The sequence below is a fragment of the Cornus florida genome, unplaced genomic scaffold (assembly GCF_030987335.1).
Source record: "Cornus florida cultivar Cherokee Brave unplaced genomic scaffold, ASM3098733v1 CherokeeBrave_3.0.0_Hap2_Chr01, whole genome shotgun sequence".
Classification (NCBI taxonomy): Eukaryota; Viridiplantae; Streptophyta; class Magnoliopsida; order Cornales; family Cornaceae; genus Cornus; species Cornus florida.
The window spans coordinates 95007881-95027091 of NW_026775571.1; the positions used below are offsets into that span (position 1 = coordinate 95007881).

The 19211-nt window shown below is 30.3% G+C and overlaps 2 protein-coding genes and 1 long non-coding RNA gene across 3 annotated transcripts; 1 reads left to right on the forward strand and 2 right to left on the reverse strand.

The window, feature by feature from the left end:
* The first annotated feature begins 188 nt into the window (after positions 1 to 188).
* On the forward strand, positions 189 to 1736 carry LOC132307891 (uncharacterized). Its single transcript, XR_009482350.1, has 2 exons — positions 189 to 583; positions 1541 to 1736. It is a non-coding gene; the product is annotated as an uncharacterized LOC132307891 (long non-coding RNA).
* Positions 1737 to 2687: 951 nt separating this feature from the next.
* On the reverse strand, positions 2688 to 3236 carry LOC132307335 (anthocyanidin 3-O-glucosyltransferase 4-like). Its single transcript, XM_059805061.1, has one exon. It carries the CDS (start codon positions 3081 to 3083, stop codon positions 2754 to 2756), a length of 330 nt encoding a protein of 109 aa, XP_059661044.1. The 5' UTR covers positions 3084 to 3236; the 3' UTR covers positions 2688 to 2753.
* A 13715-nt stretch (positions 3237 to 16951) lies between these two features.
* On the reverse strand, positions 16952 to 18904 carry LOC132307350 (alpha-farnesene synthase-like). Its single transcript, XM_059805081.1, has 4 exons — positions 18390 to 18904; positions 17998 to 18262; positions 17547 to 17889; positions 16952 to 17411 (listed from the first exon to the last, which is right to left on the reverse strand). Exons 1-4 carry the CDS (start codon positions 18450 to 18452, stop codon positions 17255 to 17257), a joined length of 828 nt encoding a protein of 275 aa, XP_059661064.1. The 5' UTR covers positions 18453 to 18904; the 3' UTR covers positions 16952 to 17254.
* Positions 18905 to 19211: the final 307 nt, after the last annotated feature.

Consider the following 19211-nt stretch of genomic DNA (forward strand, 5'->3'; position numbering starts at 1 on the left):
ATCCATCTCACATTTTGAGTTGGGTTGATGTAGACATTGATGAGGATGTTTCCTACGAGGAAGGACCAGTTCAGATTCTTGACACACAACAGAAGGTGTTGAGGAACAAGACAATACCAATGGTGAAAGTCCTTTGGAGACACCACGGAGTCGAGGAGGCTACTTGGGAGCTCGAACAGGAGGTTCGGTCCAAGTACCCAGAATTGTTTTCTTCTCCAGGTATGTCTTGATTTCGGGGACGAAATCTTTTTTAAAGTTGGGGAGAATGTAAAGTTTTTGACTTTTCAACTGTGGGGCCCACTTGAGTTATAAGGGTCATTGCAGACCCATTTAATTCCAATTTGTTTTCTCTCTCGGCAGCTCATATCTCTCTCTCTCGCTGCTTCTGCTTTTTTTCTTTTCTTTTTTCTTTTTCAACTTCAATCCTTGATTCCATCTTCATTACTTGCCGGATTTAGGTGCCGTTTGAGGCAAAACGACGAGTGTGACGAGCTCTACGTTCTAGTACCAGCAATTCCAGTTTAGCTACCTTCCTTGGAACTCAAAAATTTAAACCCATTTCTAGGGTTTTGCCTATTTTGAGGTAGGGGCATCTTAATCCACTATAGTCTTGTTCTATTGTGAATTTTATCTCCATGTTGTATTAAATATGCTTAATTTAGAGTTAATTATATCTATGATGGTATTAATGATGTCTAGAGGGTTTTCACGATCTTGAATATGGTTGGTTCATGTACAAATTATATTTAGTTGTTGATTTACTATGTTTACTATGTGCTAGCATGCTGAAATTGATGTATGAGAGTATGCTTATTTAAATTGCGCCAAATTTCCCAATTCATGATGTTGAGCTCATATATATATATACATGCACATGCTTAAATGTATTTTGTTGTATCTTAATGTGTTAATAATTACTTGGGAGATGTTGAACATGTTGAATGTTTAATTTTATGATGGAAAATTTTAAATGCCATGACATTGAATGTATGGAACATATATGCATGCACATACCATTGGGTTTGCATGAAATGGGAGAAATTGTTCTTGAAATAAATATGGGGAATTTCAGGGAAGTGTTTTTGATAAAATGGTTTTATGCGAAACCCGGTCGCTGCGGGGTTACCAACGGGCCGGAGGTTAATATAGCCTAGAGGGGACTAGGGAGTCGCCCTAGTGTGGTTGAGCTAGCTGGGCCCCATAATGACGCCGCGGGGTTACCAAGGGTCAGGGACACTAGCCAATCCTCCTCTCGTGTCGCGGCGGGGTTACCTAAGGGCGGGTTGTATTAACGTTTGAAAGTGATGGTTTTGAGAATAAAAATGGGGAGTGTCATTGACATGCATTGCATTTCATTTCATTGCATTGCATTGTTTATACTTGGAATTGACTTGTATGTTGTATTTGATCCCCTACGTTGTATGATCCCTATCTCCCATTGGCCTATGCTTTGCTTGAATTCACAAGGACACAAGATTTGTGTCTTAAGTGTCACCTATTGAGCATATAGCTCACCCTACTATTTATACATTTTTTTCAGGTCTTGGAAAAGAACCGGTGAATGACAACCCACCTCAAGCTTGAGCGATACTAGAAGCTCACTTTTGTGTCTTTTGTATATTTCCCATTATTTTTGCAAAGCACTAAAAGTATAAAGGTATATATGTATATTTTGCAAAACTTTGTCATGTAACCTTGTTGATGAATGGGAAGGATAATTTTAGTTAAAGTAATAATCGGTGTTATTTGATTGTGTATGATTATATACTGTTGCCGTGAATTCGGAAATTGAGCCATGATAGGTCAAAAATGAATTTAAACAGGGTATGGTAGGCCTATTTTTCGGGGAGGTTATGCTGAATTTTTTGTAAAACTCTTGGCATCAGTTAGGGTCGTTACAATTAATACAAAAGAAATAGAAGTAACAGTGATGCAAATATTGATAATATAACTTTCTAACTATTAACTATGGATCCCGAAGTATCCGCAGAACAAATCAAAGTAATTATTAATTAATAAAAGAGTCTATACTTCTCTCATGCTTGAGAGTCAAAAATCATGACTGTTACGGAGAGCAATTGCATATGACGGCTCTCGCAATATATCTCAACCTGTCATGGACTCGGTTCAAGTCTTAGTTAATTAAATGTTCATCCATAATTACCAACTATGAACAATTTATGATTACTATTTATATTCATGTATCGATCGACATCACATACATATATAAATATCTCTTGTAATTAAGTAAACACTATTAATTCCATAATGAATCGAAATATAATACATTGAATTCATCAATTGTATAAAATATAAATATTTCAGATATGTTAGGAACATATGTCACTTTAATCCAAATAAAAATTTACTATGCCGGGCATATAAATCCCAACATCACCATATATCAGGTCTCAAATTAGAGAAACTGCAGTTACCAGTGCACCAATAACAAGTGATCACAACTACAATCCGCAATCCACAACATCAACTTTCACAAGTGGAAGTAACATTACTCTCTTCTTGTGTTCTTTTAGGACCAGTATTATATGAATCAAAAAGGTTCATTAGACTAAGGAATACAAGTGGATGACAATAAGTGTTTACTGGATCTCATCCTAGATATGCTTACTGATTATTTCCCTCTATTTTCATTTGAGCATTTTTGGGTTTGAAAAAAATAAAAAGAAAAAGAAAAAAAAAAAAAAGTTCAAACTACTCAAGCTAAGTATTTGAAGCAAAACAGAGCCACAAAACTAACAAGATGACCAATTTTTTGCTTGTTGAATTATGTCCTGGATTAGCATTGTGATGTTGAGCTGAGATGATCCCCCTTCTTCTATTGCCCTGTTTGCCATCTCCCCAAGCTCTTTTGCTTTTTTCCTTCTCTCTTCTCCTTCTTTTCCTTCACCAATTACTCTCTCCACACCCTTCCTAATTTCCTCCCTCTTCACCAACACTCCACACTTGTGTTCTTCACCCACGTGCACAACAGCCTTAGCCCCAACACTAACACCAATCTCCAATACCTCTACAACAAACTTCTCATTCAAGAACTGCTCTCCAAAGAAGGGCCATGTTATCATTGGCACGCCGCTGCATACTCCTTCCAGCGTCGAATTCCAACCACAGTGTGTCAAGAATGCGCCAATGGCAGGATGTGACAAGATCAATACTTGTGGAGCCCAACCTCGGATCAAAAGGCCCCTCCCTTTTGTTCTCTACTATTAACTGTGCAAAGAGTTTCAGTATTTAAGTATCTATTTATAAAAAAATATATTTATTAATTGATATGAAAAGTATTTAAAAAAAAAAAAAATCTCCAAAATCTATATAATAAAATTTAAATTAACCTATTTATCTATTTATTATTATGAATTTTTTAATAAAAGAAAATTGAATTGGACAAGAATTATTAATATAAAAAATACTTATTAATTGATATATAAAATAAAATAATTTTTTAAAACTCTACCACAAATTAACTTTTATTATGAGTTTCCTAATAAAATTAAATTTAATTAGACAAGGATATATTTAAAGAAAATAAAATATTAAATGTGTAAAGAGTTTCAGTATTTCAGTATTTATTTATTTATATAAAAAATATTTATTAATTGATATGAAAAGAATTTTTATAAAAATAAATAAATAAAAGAAAAAAAAACTTAATAAAACTCTAAAATCTACCTAATAAAATTCAAATTAACCTATTTATCTATTTATTATTATGTATTTTTTAATAAAAGTAAATCTAAAGTTTCAGTATTTATTTATTTATTTAAAAAATATTTATTAAATGTGGAAAGAGTTTCAGTATTTCAGTATTTATTTATTTATATAAAAATTCATTAATTGATATGAGAAGAGTTTTTATAGAAAAAAAACTTCTATAAAACTCTAAAATCTACCTAATAAAATTCAAATTAACCTATTTATTATTATGAATTTTTTAATAAAAGAAAATCTAATTAGACTAGAATTATTAATATAAAAAATATTTATTAATTGATATATAAAATAAAATAAATTTTCTAAAACTCTATCACAAATTAACTTTTATTATGAGTTTCTTAATAAAATTAAACTTAATTAAAGAATGTTATATTTAAAGAAAATAAAATAATTTTTAAAAAACTCTGTCACAAATCACAAATTATATTTTTAATAAAACTCTATCATAGTAGGCAAAGATATAATATTTAAAGAGTTTCTAAAAAATTTTAAAACAAATTTTCTATTTATATATTTATTAAGTGTTTTTTTAATAAAAGAAGATCTAATTAGACAAGTATTATTAATATAAATAATTATTTATTAGTTGGTCTAAAAAGAGTTTTTTAAAAAGTTTTATAAAACTATATCACAAATTACCTATTTATCTATTTATTATGAGTTTTTTTAATAAAAGAAAATCTAATTAGACAAGCATTATTAAGATAAAAGAATATTTATTAATTAATATAAAAAGAGGTTTGAAAAGAGTTTCAATAAAACTTTAACACAAATTATCTATTTATCTATTTATTATGAGTTTTTTTAATAAAATGAAATCTAATTAGACAAGAATTATTAATATAAAAAAATATTTATTAATTGATATAAAAAGTGTTTTTTAAAGAATTTCTATTAAACTGTAACACAAATTACCTATTTATTTATTTATTATAAATAGATTTGCAGAAAATATAATAATTTCTATAAAACTGTACCACAAATTATCTATTTTATTTTCTTTAAAACCCTATCACATATAACTTGTTTTTATCTATTTATTGTGAGTTTTTTGATGAAGGAAATCTAATTAGACAATGATATATTTAAAGAAATTAAAATATTTTTTTAAAAGAGTTTATATAAAATTATAATAAAAATTACATATTTATGTATTTATTACGAATTTTTTAATAAAATATAATATAACTAGACAAGAATTATTAATATAAAAAATATTTAATAATTGGTATAAAAAATAAAATAATTTTTCTAAAACTCTACCACAAATTATCTTTTATTATGAGTTTTTTAATATAAAAAAATCTAATTAGACAAGGACATGTATATTTAAAGAAAATAAATAATTTATATAAAATTCTACCACAAATTACCTATTTTATTTGCAATGAAACTCTATCACATTAAATAAAGATATATATTTAAATAGTTTTTATAAAACTCTAACATAAATTATCAAAACTTTACCACAAATTAAGTATTTTATTTTCTTTAAAACTCTATCACATATAATCTGTATTTATCTATTTATTATGAGTTTTCTAATAAAATAAAATCTAATTAAATAAGGATATATTTAAAAAAAAATAAAACAATTTCTATAACATTAGACAAGGATATATTTAAAGAAAATATATAATAATATAATAATACATATAAATAAAATATAAATGTTAAAGAATTTGAACATTTCAGTATTTATTTTTTAATATAAAAAATATTTATTAATTAATACAAAAAGAGAACTCTATCACATATAAGTATATAACCCTTGTATTTATCTATTTTTTATGAGTTTTTTAATAAAAGAAAATCTAATTTTATAAAGATATATCTTAATAAAATAAAATAATTTTTATAAAATTCTACCTCAAATTACATATTTAAAGAAGATAAAATATAACCTAGGGTCTTCCAAAAACCACAAACTCCATATAATAAATTTTTATATCAATTTCAATCTAATGTATAATTAGTATAATTGAATTTCTATTTTAAAATTTAACTAAAAATTAATATAATTGAATTTCTATTGTAAATTAAAAATTATACTAAATTTCAAATTATCTAATAAAATTCAAATTACAAATTGCCTAATAAAATTCAAATTACCTAAAAAAATTTGTTACTTTGCAAAACTCAAATATTTCACTATTAAAATAAAAAATTATTATTTAATAAAAAATAAAATATACATATTTCAGTATTAATATAAATCATAAAAGAATTTATTAATTTACGAAACTTAAACTCTATCACCAATTTTAAAATATTTCAGTATTTATTTATTATTGTAAAATAAATTTTTATTAATCAATATGAAGATAAAAATTTTATAAGTTACAAAATATTTATCACATGCATAGCACGTGCCTTTTCCTAGCATATATATATATGTATTACACACTGAAATTATATCCATTTAACTTGAAATAAAATTACTCAAAATTTGTAAATTCAATAATTTTCTTTTGTACTCTAATTTGGAAAGGACTCAAAACTTTATACGTACATCTTATTATATTGTTAATAAATTTAACTTGTTAGGGGTTATTATGAAAATAATATAAATGTTTTTGTTTGGTAATTTAATATATCACCTAGGTTTCAATTAACATAAAGTAAAAGAAGAGAGAAGACTATTCTATCACATATGAAATATTTTTAGAAATTGGTTGAATTAAAAAAAAAAAAAAAAAAGGGGGGGGGGGGGGGGGGGGGGGGGTTTATGCCTTTCATGATTTCAAGAAACTATTAAGTACAAAATTTGTGGTTCTCAAACAAGCAGCGCATGCTCATTGTCCTCTAGTACTCAGGTGGTGGGGTTCCATCGAGGTGTTCTATATGGGGGAAATATCCCCTCAAAATATTTTTTTTAAATGAAAAAAAAAAAAAAAAAATTATTAGTATCAAATCACGAACATGATAAATACATAAAAATAAAAAATCTTAACAATCTGATTCTGACTCCACTTTAAATATGAATTCTTATTATAAAGGCAAAAGTGCAAATAACCCTGACTTATCACAAATCGACATTTTATCTTTTTGGACTACAAAAATGAACAAGTCAGTACCACAAGTATCCAAATCGTGCAAATTAACCTCCTGAAAAACAATTTCAGCCACTTTCCGGCCGACTTCATAGTATATTTACAAAACTACCCATTGTAATTAAGAAAAAAAAAATACTAAAATAAATAAAAAGCGTGAAATACCCTTCATGCCCCCAAACGTTGCCTAAGTGTTGTAACCCTCTCTATTTGTCGGCAAATTTGGTCGGCTTCAGAGGATGGTCTCCATCGTATCAGAGGCTGCGAAACAGAGCTTGTTGATTGCTGAGAATTCGGTGAAGAACGATGATGGTGATGGCGAGACTGAATTAGCGGCAAGGACTAAATCGGCGATGTGCAATTTCAGGCAAGGATTCCTGGTTTGGCCGACTGGTACAGCGAGACAAATTTATATATATCGACATATATATAGATATAGGGAGATAATTTAGATCAGGTGATCAAGAGAGTTGAAGTGGACGAGATCGTGAGTGGACCAAAGTTATGTCCGATGATGAATATCTCAAGACCCAGATTGAGCAGAAGAGGCCAAAAGAATCAGAAGAAGCTCAATCGATTATAGAGTCGAAGCCGGATGTGAATTTGAAGGAGGAACCTGATATGATTATTGAGAAGGTGCCTGAAAACGGAGAAATAGTGGGTTCAGATAGTCTTCAATCAACTGAGACTAAAGTTTCTCCAATAATGAATGTGCAAAGATCCAGATTGAACCGGACAGGCCAAACGAATCAGAAGAAGCTCAATCTAATCATGGGTCGAAGTAGACACAGTTCACAGTGGGTGAGTGTAAAAGCTGCTGCTACAACATCGGGGATTGTTCGCTTCTCAACTAAACGATCCGGTGAGGTAATCTCCATTTTCAATTTTCTTTTATTTTGCCCTTTGTTGTAGTATACTAATGTTTTCTAAAATGTTCATTTTGTGTGTGTGTGGGATAGTATTAAAAATGCGAGATAGGTACTAATTTGTTAATTCACACCATCTATGCATTTCATAATTTAGATTGGTCATCTTCCTATGGAGTTGGCAAAATGCCTCATCGCACTAGTAAATTCTTCCAAGGTTAAAGTTCTTGGTAGATGCATGGCAGCGCCATTAAATCTTCAGTTGATGTAAGAAATAGTGTTGTATTTAAGGTAAAGTTCCCAACTTTCTTTTATCACTTGTGGATTTTGTTTTCTGTTTATTTCTGTATTTTTTTTTCTTTGGTCAATTTAAATCCAGATTCATGTGCCTTCATTAAATTTGTTGGAGGGAGCGAGTGTGCTGAATCACTCGATCGCTGAAGCCGACCATCGTAATCATGGCTAGACTACGCCGCTTCACGTGGAGGAGTTGCCGTCTGGCTTCCTCCGACAAGCTTGTATTCGATTCCATCCCAATTCTTTGCCCAAACCACCACCTTCATGGAACCCCCAATTTCCAATGCTTTAATGGCGGCACTGAAGTGGCGAGGTTGCCTGAGCAGTAACAGTAGCCACACACACACACACACGTATATATACTTACATATAGGCAAAGGGCTACAACGGTAATATTCCAGGGCAATTTTGGAATTAAAAGAAAAAGACAGTCACGTGCCCACCTTGTGGGCCGGAAAGTGGCCAGGATTGTGTTTTAGGGATTAATTTGCACGATTTGGATAGTTGTGGTACTAATTTGTTTATTTTTGTAATCCAAAGGTTAAAATGCGAATTTGTAATAGTTCAAGGGGATTGTTTGCACTTTTGCCTATTATAAAATCACCAATGTGGTCATATACGTGGATTCAAATTAAAAAAAAATCTACCATTAATTCCTCAAGGTTGTGTGCCAGTTATGAAAATGATACATATTCCAATTCAAGAAACTAGAAGTACAAGTTTGTGGTTCTCGAATAAGAAGTGTATGCTTATTGTACCCTAATGCTGGTGATGGGGTTCAAGTGTGTTCATTGTACCCTAATGCTAGGTGGTGGGATTCAACTACACGTTATAATTAATAAGATGAACAACCCGACATTCTAAGAAAATTAAGCATGAACAAGATTACAAAATGTTAGAAGTACAAACAAGATCTTAATGAGGTTTGGTGATGGGGTTTGATGTGTTGTTTGTGACAAGTATCCGGAAAAGAAACTTTTTGAGGGAAATTTACTTTTCATAGCTACTTAATTTTTTCATAAATTTTTTTTATAAATATATATATATATATATATATATATATATATATATATATATATATATTAAAAAGGTTTTACGAACTTACGTACCTTTCTTTTATTTTAGTAAGCTTGATGGTATTCGAAACATGGTTATTTTCTATAATTTTTTTCAAAGAAATTCATGCTAATCATAACCAATTGGTACCAATTTCATACAATCCAAAATAAAAAAAAAAAAAAAAAAAAAAATTGAATGATCAAAATATCTCGTGTTATTCACGACTAAGAATAATATTAACATTATGCAACTATGCGAAATAGAAAGTGTGAATTGGATGGTTGCGTGTAACGTGACTGGTCTAATAAGTTATAGATATCACTTTAAATATTTATAACTTATTGTCTAAATTTTAGAGGAAAATAATTGATGTGGTTGTGTGTCTATTCAAAACTGCATCAATTATTTTTATCTTGTTTTGCTTTTTTTTTTTTTTTTTTGGCACCACAGAAAAATGTGCCAAAAATAATAATAATAATAAATAAAATTGAAAAAAAAAAAATCCAAAAACGAAAGAGACCTATCAAAAGCCAAATTTCCGAATCTGGAAGAGGAAGTGAGGACCACTCCATTAGCTGTGGGATTTTGGGTTCATATGAATTGGTTGAATATGACACATTAAAGTCATTGTTACTGTACATAGTACTATGACAACAATATGACTATAAGATTAATGTCCAGACCACACATCGATAAAGTCCATGTTGCAAAATTGAGTGGACGAACCGAGTTTGGCCAAGTAAACTCAAAACAAATTAAATTGGGCCCGTTTAGTAATGAAAAATATTTTTATTTTTTGTTGTCAATTTTTAAAAAGATAAAACGAAAATAAAAATAGAGTTCAATAAAATATATTTGTTTTTCTATAACAAAAAACAAATTAAATTGGGCCCCGTTTAGTAATGAAAAACAATTTTTTTTTTTTTTTTTTTTTTTTGTTGTCAATTTTTAAAAAGATAAAACGAAAATAAAAATCGAGTTCAATATAATTAAATTGGAAAAACAAATTAAATTGGATGAACCAAGTTTGGCCAAGTAAACTCAAAACAAATTAAATTGGGCCCCGTTTAGTAATGAAAAACATTTTTTATTTTTTGTTGTCAATTTTTAAAAAGATAAAATGAAAATAAAAATTGAGTTCAATAAAATATATTTATTTTTCTATAACAAAAAACGTTTTCAATTTTTGTGAAGAAAAAAGAAAACATTAAAATGATATTTCTTATATTTTCGGCATTGTATCAGAGAAACGTTTTCACTAATATTACTATACATGCACTATTCATTTCAAATAAAATTCATATAAGATATATTATTTAATATTTTTTATTCATAATAAATTATCATATGTTAAATATATTATATGTCACATAATAAATGTATACATCAAGCATATACATGTATTTATATACATAATTGGTGGGTATGTTTTTGTCTTGGTATATATAATTTTGTACTTATGATGTATTGGGTATTTTTAAGATTTATAATTTTAAATTAGATTTTTTAGATTTATGGCTTTATGATATTAATAGAAGCAAGTGTCGTACTTGAGTGGTTGGATTGCTCCATGTATCCGAGAGTTCGTGTTTAAGTCATCTACCCTCCCCCTCTAATCACTAACTCTTAAAATTCTTGCCATGAAAAAAATAAAATAGAAATGAAAAAAATAAAAAATAAAATAAAAAATTTAAAGAATATTATGTACATTTTGTTACACATATGTTGTACTAAACACAATTATTATTTTATGTTTTCAAATTTGTGGCAACAACAACCGTTAATAAACATCATTTTTGTTTTCTATTTTTACTCAAGAAAACAAAATTATGCTTTTACTTTCTTAAAATTGTAAAAATAAAAAACGAAAAACGTTACTAAACACACCCTTGGTGTTTCGAATTTTGATTACTATTTATTGTACAAAAGAAAATAATTTTTATCAAACCCTTTTTTCTACTTTTCTTTCAATATCATTGAGAGTCTAACATATGCCATCTTTCCTAATACGCTTTTCATTAGCCCTTATTTTTTTTAACATTAAAGACATTACAGTAAATCAAATACCTGAACTCTATCTTGAAATAGCTTAAAAATATTGTTGGCGTGAATTTTCTGCAACTCCATTTCAATGGAAATAACATTTATTATTGAATTGGATGAATTGAAAGATGCAAAAACTTGCTTTACTTTCTTTCTCAACCATATATAGTTTTTAAGGCATTGTCATAATATTCAACAAATTACTTAAAGGTGGTATTCGAGTGAACGTGCTCATAAATAAATAAAAATTATTCATGCTTTCACCTTGTTGGATTTCCTAGTTAACATTATAGTCCAAAAAGTACATTTCACAAACACTATAAACTGGAATTGTTCACAAGAACATAGCACCGAGAGGAAGAGCCGAACTTTACTTTCCTTTGCATTTTAAGCAGAACGGTCATGGGAGCGCCTTGTTCGGCTTTTATTTTTGGTACTTTCTTTACTATTTATTTTTCTTAATCATAAGTTTTTTTTTAGTTGATACTCACACACACGTCTCATTGGAGGTTTGAACCTTTGATCTTTTTTTGAAGAGTTAAAGCCTAATATCGCTAGACCATTGACTCATTGGTATAATCATAAGGTTTTATTTTGAAATGTCCCACGATACTTATATCATTCCAAAAATGGATGTACTATTTTTTATGAAATGTCCCACGTTTTCTGGTATAATCATAAGGATTTATTTTGAAATGTCCCACGTTTTTTGGTGCATGTAAACTATCCTTTGTAATTAGTACAGTTGTTTGTAATTAGTACAGTTGTTTAATGAAGTCAATGTCACATTGACTTCATTAAACAACTGTAATAATTACAAAGTATTATCTTTTAAGAATGATGAATTTGAAAATTCATGTTTATCAAAACAGTAAAAAAATATTAAAAATTCACTATGATAAAAAGTTAGATTCTCTCACAAATTTTGGGGGCACAGAGAGTACTTTGAATTACATGTACAATACTTTCACTTTGAGAATGAGGCACTGTTACTTCGAAAATATAACACCCATTTATTCAAAGTAGAGGTCCCCATGATGCAACAACTTCACAGATAGCTTCTCACCGAGAACTCAATGCTTTAGGAGATATACATGTTATATCTAATACAAGGCGGGACTTCCATCAAGACTTCCACCATGAGTTGGAGGTAGCAAGTTTCAAACAAAGCCGTCTCTCCTGTCGCTAAGGTATGACAAACCCTGCAATGACGAAAACTCATGCAATGGACTAGCCCTTTTATATTCCATAATATTCTTGAGACTGGTTTTAACTGAGAAGCACCTCTAGACATGTTGGAGTGGGAGAGGTTCAATGAGTAGAGACAGGACTTGATCCCGAGTTCCGCGGTCTTGAACACCAAATCCATCTCCATTTTGGTAGATGAAATTCACCACTCGGGCAGTGTTTGTAATGTACTTTAAAAATGGTTTTAGTGACTCAGCTTTTGGAACACATTCATTATTTATTTTCTTCCATGCAGATACAGAAAATGGTATTAGCTTGCTTGGTTTGCCATACAGAAAATAGAAAATTATTTTAAGAGAAATTATAAAAGACGATATTCTGAAAGCATGCCTTTTTATAGTTGAGTTTTTGAAAAGCAATTTTCAAAAACTGTCAAATATAGATTTTTGTACAGTTTTCAAATTTTCAGTTTTAAGAAAACTAGGGTTGTTGATTTATTGTAATCAATATTCGTCTGTAGATACTGACATATCTACTGCATTAGTGAAGCACTCTAGTTCTTCCAATGAACCATAGACATCACATCATCAATAACTTGTAAGCAAATAATAGTCAAACAATAATTAAATAATATTAATCATTGATCATATATGTAAGAAAGGTTATACCTTTAGAATAAACAGTCACACACACACACACACACACACACATATATATATATATGTAATCAAGAGGTGTGTTTGTCGATGGAACCAACATGTCTGTTTGTAAAGGGTGTGTTGGTTGATGGAATCAACATATCTTTTACTCTCACAACGATTATGGAATGGTTCCAGCCCTCTATAAATATGCGATAGAAAGGTTTGAAATCCATCATTCAGTATCGCAGTAAAAGTAGAGAGTTGAAGAATGTTTCCGCACTAGTGTTCTCTTCAAACATAGTTTCTATATCGGGTATGTCTTCCTCTATTAAATTTATGTATTGGAGTCATGAATCCTATTTGGAATGTAATTGCTTACATGTGGTATCAGAGCTTACATAGACTCTACTTCATAAATTTAATCTATTTCAAACAAAAAAATATTGTGATTTATGTATAATATATGTTTGAGATGATGAAGGATACTATATTTAGTTATTAAGAAATTATATATATTTACTTATATAGTTTCTCTTATATAGTTTATGTGAAAGACTTTTTCTGTATCATGTAAGTAAACCAATTATTTCATTGCCCCTTATATATATACACACAATTGGATAAATTATTGAAAAGTAGTATAGAAAAGTGATAATCAAATTATTGCCACCAGATTGGAACAAGGTTACGTATATGTGGGTAAACTTACACTACATATGTGGTTACTTTGTCTCTTATACGTGTACATATATATTTGTTGTAAATGAAACATGCTTGCAATTAATATCACCATGTACATCATGTTATACTAGCAATTTGGTTTGGGTGTCAATACATGTAACATTAGACCGTAATGTTACACAGTAATGTGTGAATGTGACATTTTCTTTGGGTATCCATACCCCATTAGACAGCAAAATAAATCTCAATCATTCATGTATCGGTTTTAATATTTCAGTTGTGGGGGGCTATCCCTCCATAATATCCTGAGTCACGACCGTTTATGACTGTTCTAAATGAAACAGTACCCCCATACAACGTAACGTGAATGTCATTTTGTGTCATATTCAAATCTCTATTAGAGTGTCACAGTTGTTTTAAAAATGTATTGGACAACAACGTGAATGTCATTAATATTTATGGTACAATAATATTTTTTGGTGTTCTTGGCACACCAACGCTTTGGTTACTGGTGTTTATATCCGCTAAAATGAATATTTCTCATTCGTTAATATTTCATAGGTTGTCTGTTAATCACATGCAGAGTCGTGTATGATTGTTTAAGACAGTTGTAGGCTGTTAATCATATTCAACGTACCATTGCATGCTTCATGTTTGGGTTACAAATATTCTCAAAAGTCATAACTTTTGGAGTTCAAATTACTAGTCATGTCTTTTGGATTTGATCCAACACACGTATCTTTTGGATTTGAACCAACACACGTATCTTTTGGATTTGAACCAACAGTCTTTTTGGATTTGAACCAACAGAAATATCTCTACACCTACAGATGCTACGTAGGCTTTGTAGTCTATACACTAAGAGTTATGCGTCTGGTATTATAGAGGTGTTTTGTTATAAACTAAATTGTCTTGCTATAAACTCAATTGGAGTGTGCATGACAACAACAACATGCAGTTAATATACTGATTGTGAAGGATTATATGTTTCAACGTACCGTTACATGTTTTAGTTTGGGTTACTAACGTTGATTCGTTATATATATACACATGTATATCATGTCTTTTGAGTCGCAATTAATAGTCATGTCTTTTGGGATTAAACCAACATGCATGTCTTTTGAATTTAAACCAATAGTTATATCTCTCCACCCAGAGTCATGTGTTGCATGCACCCTCATTTACTCTATCAATAAGGGTCGCTAATTTAATATTTATAACATGTGTAAATTTTGAAAATTTTGGATCTTATTTTGTCGCTTAAATATTAATTTTCATAAATATGTCACTTTTCTTAAGTTATCATCACTGGTTGAATATTTTATATATTTGATAATATACATGGCATAATTAATGATTAATTTAAAGTTTCATAGCATATAAGTTTATGAAATTATACATGTTATTGAAATTATATACATAATTATGCATATGTCTCATGTTATAAATTGTTGCGTAATATGTATATGGTATTTTGATTCATTCGGGAAAATTGAATCATTTTGCAATCTTAAGCACAAGTGTCGTTAAGTTTGATCGAGTGTTTTGTCACCAAAGTGGCATATTCATGAAAAATTTAATGATATTTGTAATTAGTGACAAAATTATTATTTTGTTAAAGTTAAAGGATTGTGTTGGCATTTAGTAAAGACAAGATTTGATCAAGCCCAAAGGTGGGTCATTGAGTTTGTCCAACTAAGCGGATTGAGGTAATTAGTATAGAAGACACAATGATGACTCACTACGCCCGAAGGAGTATAAGTTGTTATTGTGTTTTCTATGATTAATTAGCTTCAAAGGTGAAAGTCATATTACCAATGAGAGACTAATATATGATAATTTTGGTCCAAAGGAAAGATAATTATATGTTATGTTGATCTCATTCAGAGTGAATTATTTTGAGGCATTATTTAATTAACTCTGGAAAGTTTAGTTGACCTTCCCATCAATTAAACTGTAAATGTGCAACCTTAGTTATTCTCAAAGTCAGTACGAGTAAAATTCATCTTTAGTGTTAAATGTGGATGACAGTGACATTATTGTACACGAGATTAAACAATTTAACTTCTCAAACATTTGAGATGAAGGTGTTGGTGAAGCCTTCTTATTGGCATTAAGTTTCACCTAAATAAATCTCGGGAAATTTTGAATTGCCACATTTAAAAAACCTACTTTGATAAAGTTCTGAAAGTATTTGACATATAACACTATAGAGATAGAATTGTACCCATTGTAAAAGTTGAGAAATTTGATAATCTAATTACCAAGAAAATATCTATAGTAGTATTAGGTAAAAGACATTTTCTACGCCTTTGGGAACCTAATGTATGCTCAGGTTTTGCATATGGTTAATTATAATATAACATTTGCTAGTTAAGCAAATATCACAATGATCTTGGTTTGGATTTATAGTACGCGACAAAGAAATTTATAAGGTATCTGCAAATAATTAAGAACCATATCTTTCTAGGAGTGGTGAAAACTGACTTTGCTGGTTGTCAGAACAGTATACAAATTCACTTCAAGTATTGTTTTACCATTATGATAAGTGATAGAAGTGGAGTTTATTTGCATATTATAAGGCCACATTTCATGCTTTATAAAATATCAGTTTTGGACTTTAGGTCAATACCGCTACAGTCTTGTATTAAAGAAACAACAAGAGTTCAAGTTGGTCTAAATTATAACCGTTAATACCTTGTTGTGAACTAGAGGATACAGAACTAGTTAATGTCTGATTGAGCACATTGATACCCAACAAAAAATTGTTGATCCCATAACTAAGGGTTTGCCGCTACTGTTGTATAGTAAGCATACAAATTTCTCTTTGACAATATTAATTTACTTAGTTAGTGGGAGGTTGTATTTGGCTTAGGTAAAGACAATTTTATTTTGTAATCACAGTTATTATCCTCATTTACTAGATTTTCCATATTAGTGCACATATGTGGAAAATTTGTGACTTAAGTATCCTGTTTTGAGACATAGTGTGTCCTTATTGAGCCACGGTAGGACCGATGCATGGCATGAATATTGTATTGAATAGATACACATGCAATATATACGTGACGTTGGAGTTGAGTTTGTTAGTATCAGTGACCATTGGTGTCTTATATCATTGATGATATAATGATGTCCATGATCCCATATTAGTAGACTCGAAGGTATTCCAAACTGAATGATAGAGGTGTTTTTTTTATAAATATATGGATTAACTTTTGTAGTACACTTAATGATTATTTTGATCTTGAAATGATTAGAATTAATTATTGTTAGACTAAGTGGGAGAATATAAGCGAATAATAGTCAAACAATAATTAAATAATATTAATCACTGACCATATATGTAAGAAAGGTTCCACCTTTAGAATAAATAGTCACATATATATATGTGTGTGTGTGTAATCAAGAGGTGTGTTTGTTGATGGAACCAACATGTCTATTTGTAAAAAGTGTGTTGGTTGATGGAATCAACATATCTTTTACTCTCACAACGATTATGGAACGGTCCCAGCCCTCTATAAATATGCGATAGAAAGGTTTGAAATCCATCATTTAATATTGCAGTAAAGGTAAAAAGTTGAAGAATGTTTCCGCTCTAGTGTTCTCTTCAAACATAGTTTTTATATCGGGTATGTCTTTCTCTATTAAATTTATGTATTGGAGCCATGAATCCTATTTGAAATGTAATTGCTTACATAACTATGATAAAAGTAATGGCTTTGGTTAACCATTTTCTAAAATTTCCAAACTGAGCTTCGAAAGCAACTCCCACTGCCCATTGATAACTTTCAACCACTCGGTCCCTAGTAAACTTCAGATTTTCTGCCAGACCAAGATTCTTCCACCACCTGAATGAAATATTAATATCAAGATATTAATCTCTTACTTTTGTTTTTGTTTTTGTTTTGTGCGTGTATGTGTGTTTGTGGTTGTGTGCAGTTGTACCGGATAATTACATGCATGTGAGGTTCTTTTGTCATTACCTAGCTGTCACGCCAAGATTTTTTTGGTGTATGGCTTGAACCATGTTGAAGTTAAATTTTGCCAATTCAAGTAAAATGGGGTTTGTGTTATCCTCTTTCTCAAGCGCAATTATCTGCCTCCTCAAGTTGTACCACTGCACTCTCCAGTTCAATGGAAGCTCTACTGCATGGCTCAATTTTGTGATAACTTCACTAGATAAAGCATTAGCATCATCCAATATGTTTTCACCTTCGAAGCCTAGATTCGTGGCGTCAAAAAGCTCGAGCATTGCTTTAACATCAAATTGCGCATGTGTTCCTTTCATGAATGTACCCTTGTCGTCCATGAAGCCTCTTATCATATCTGAGTTTCAAAACATGTGCTTTAATGTTATATACTTACTTAGGAAGATTCTAAGAGATATATCTTTACTGTGAAGTGTAAATTAAGAAGTGAATTCATTTTGTTCACCTTGAGAAACGCTGTAGCCATGTTGCCTAAGGAGCCTAAAGCACAGTGCAGAAGCATAGAGGTTGTCTTCTACACCACAACTATTGTTCTTCATGGATGCTATGGTGTCTAGGGCTTCCTTGATTTCCTTCTCAAATAGGTAAGACAGACCAAGTTTTTCGATTCTGTCTATTAGCTCCAACGTAGCCACTTGGTCCAGTGCTTCCACAAACATGATCTTGACTTCCTCTTTCTGCTTCTCCATGTGTGTACCATATTTTTCATCCTTCAATAACAAAGAAAATTGTTATTATCTTATGATCGAAGTTCATTTAATCAATTAATTAACTACGTTCTTAAAACCAACCCACATGCTCGGGCATGAGGAAAGAGTTCCAAGAGCTAGCATTCACCTTGCACGAAAATAATGTCAAAAAGTTATGCTTGTCTCCAGTCTGGTCCTTAAACAGTGGCATCTTATCGAATTGCTTGAGACGTACTCGTACAACACTATTGGAAACGTTTATAATAATGAAAGTTATACAAATAATTTTTTTTCCCCATTAAATGTACAAATAAATGTTATATATATATATATATAGATATAGATATATGATAACATCCAAGAATTAAGTTGGCAATCTCAGAGTGTATTGACTCTTGAGAGACCGAAGGAGTTCATATTCCAAATGTTTGGCTTGTAGTTTGCGGATCGCCTTTCGGAGCTTTGATGTGCCCTGAAGTCTTCAGCCTGGCACTGAACCACTTGGTCATCACCAGCCACTGCTACATTTGTGCAATCCATGATATGTTTTAGCAGCGGTGAGAGACTATGCCTTGACACATGCATTGGTCATGTTTATATAGACAAAGGTCATATTGGGCTGGGCTTGTACAATAGGACCTATTACTATATTATCCTTTAGGCTCTGTTTTTTAAGCTTTATTTGCCTCTTGCCTTTTTCGGAATCCTGGGCCTGTCCTCCCCAGGCCCACTAAACAACTGACTCATGAGTAAAGCCTCTTCTCCTTGATGAGAAGAATTGATCACCACCACCTCTCCCATATGCTGTCTAAAATTGTCTTTATTTGCACAATTTGAAAAGTGTAAAATTTTTATTTTTATTTTTTCACTCTATCTAAATAATAATAATAATAATAATAATATTTTCAAGTTTAAAATTATATATTGTTCATTCATGAATGTTCATAACTTCTATTTCATCTTCTTCAGA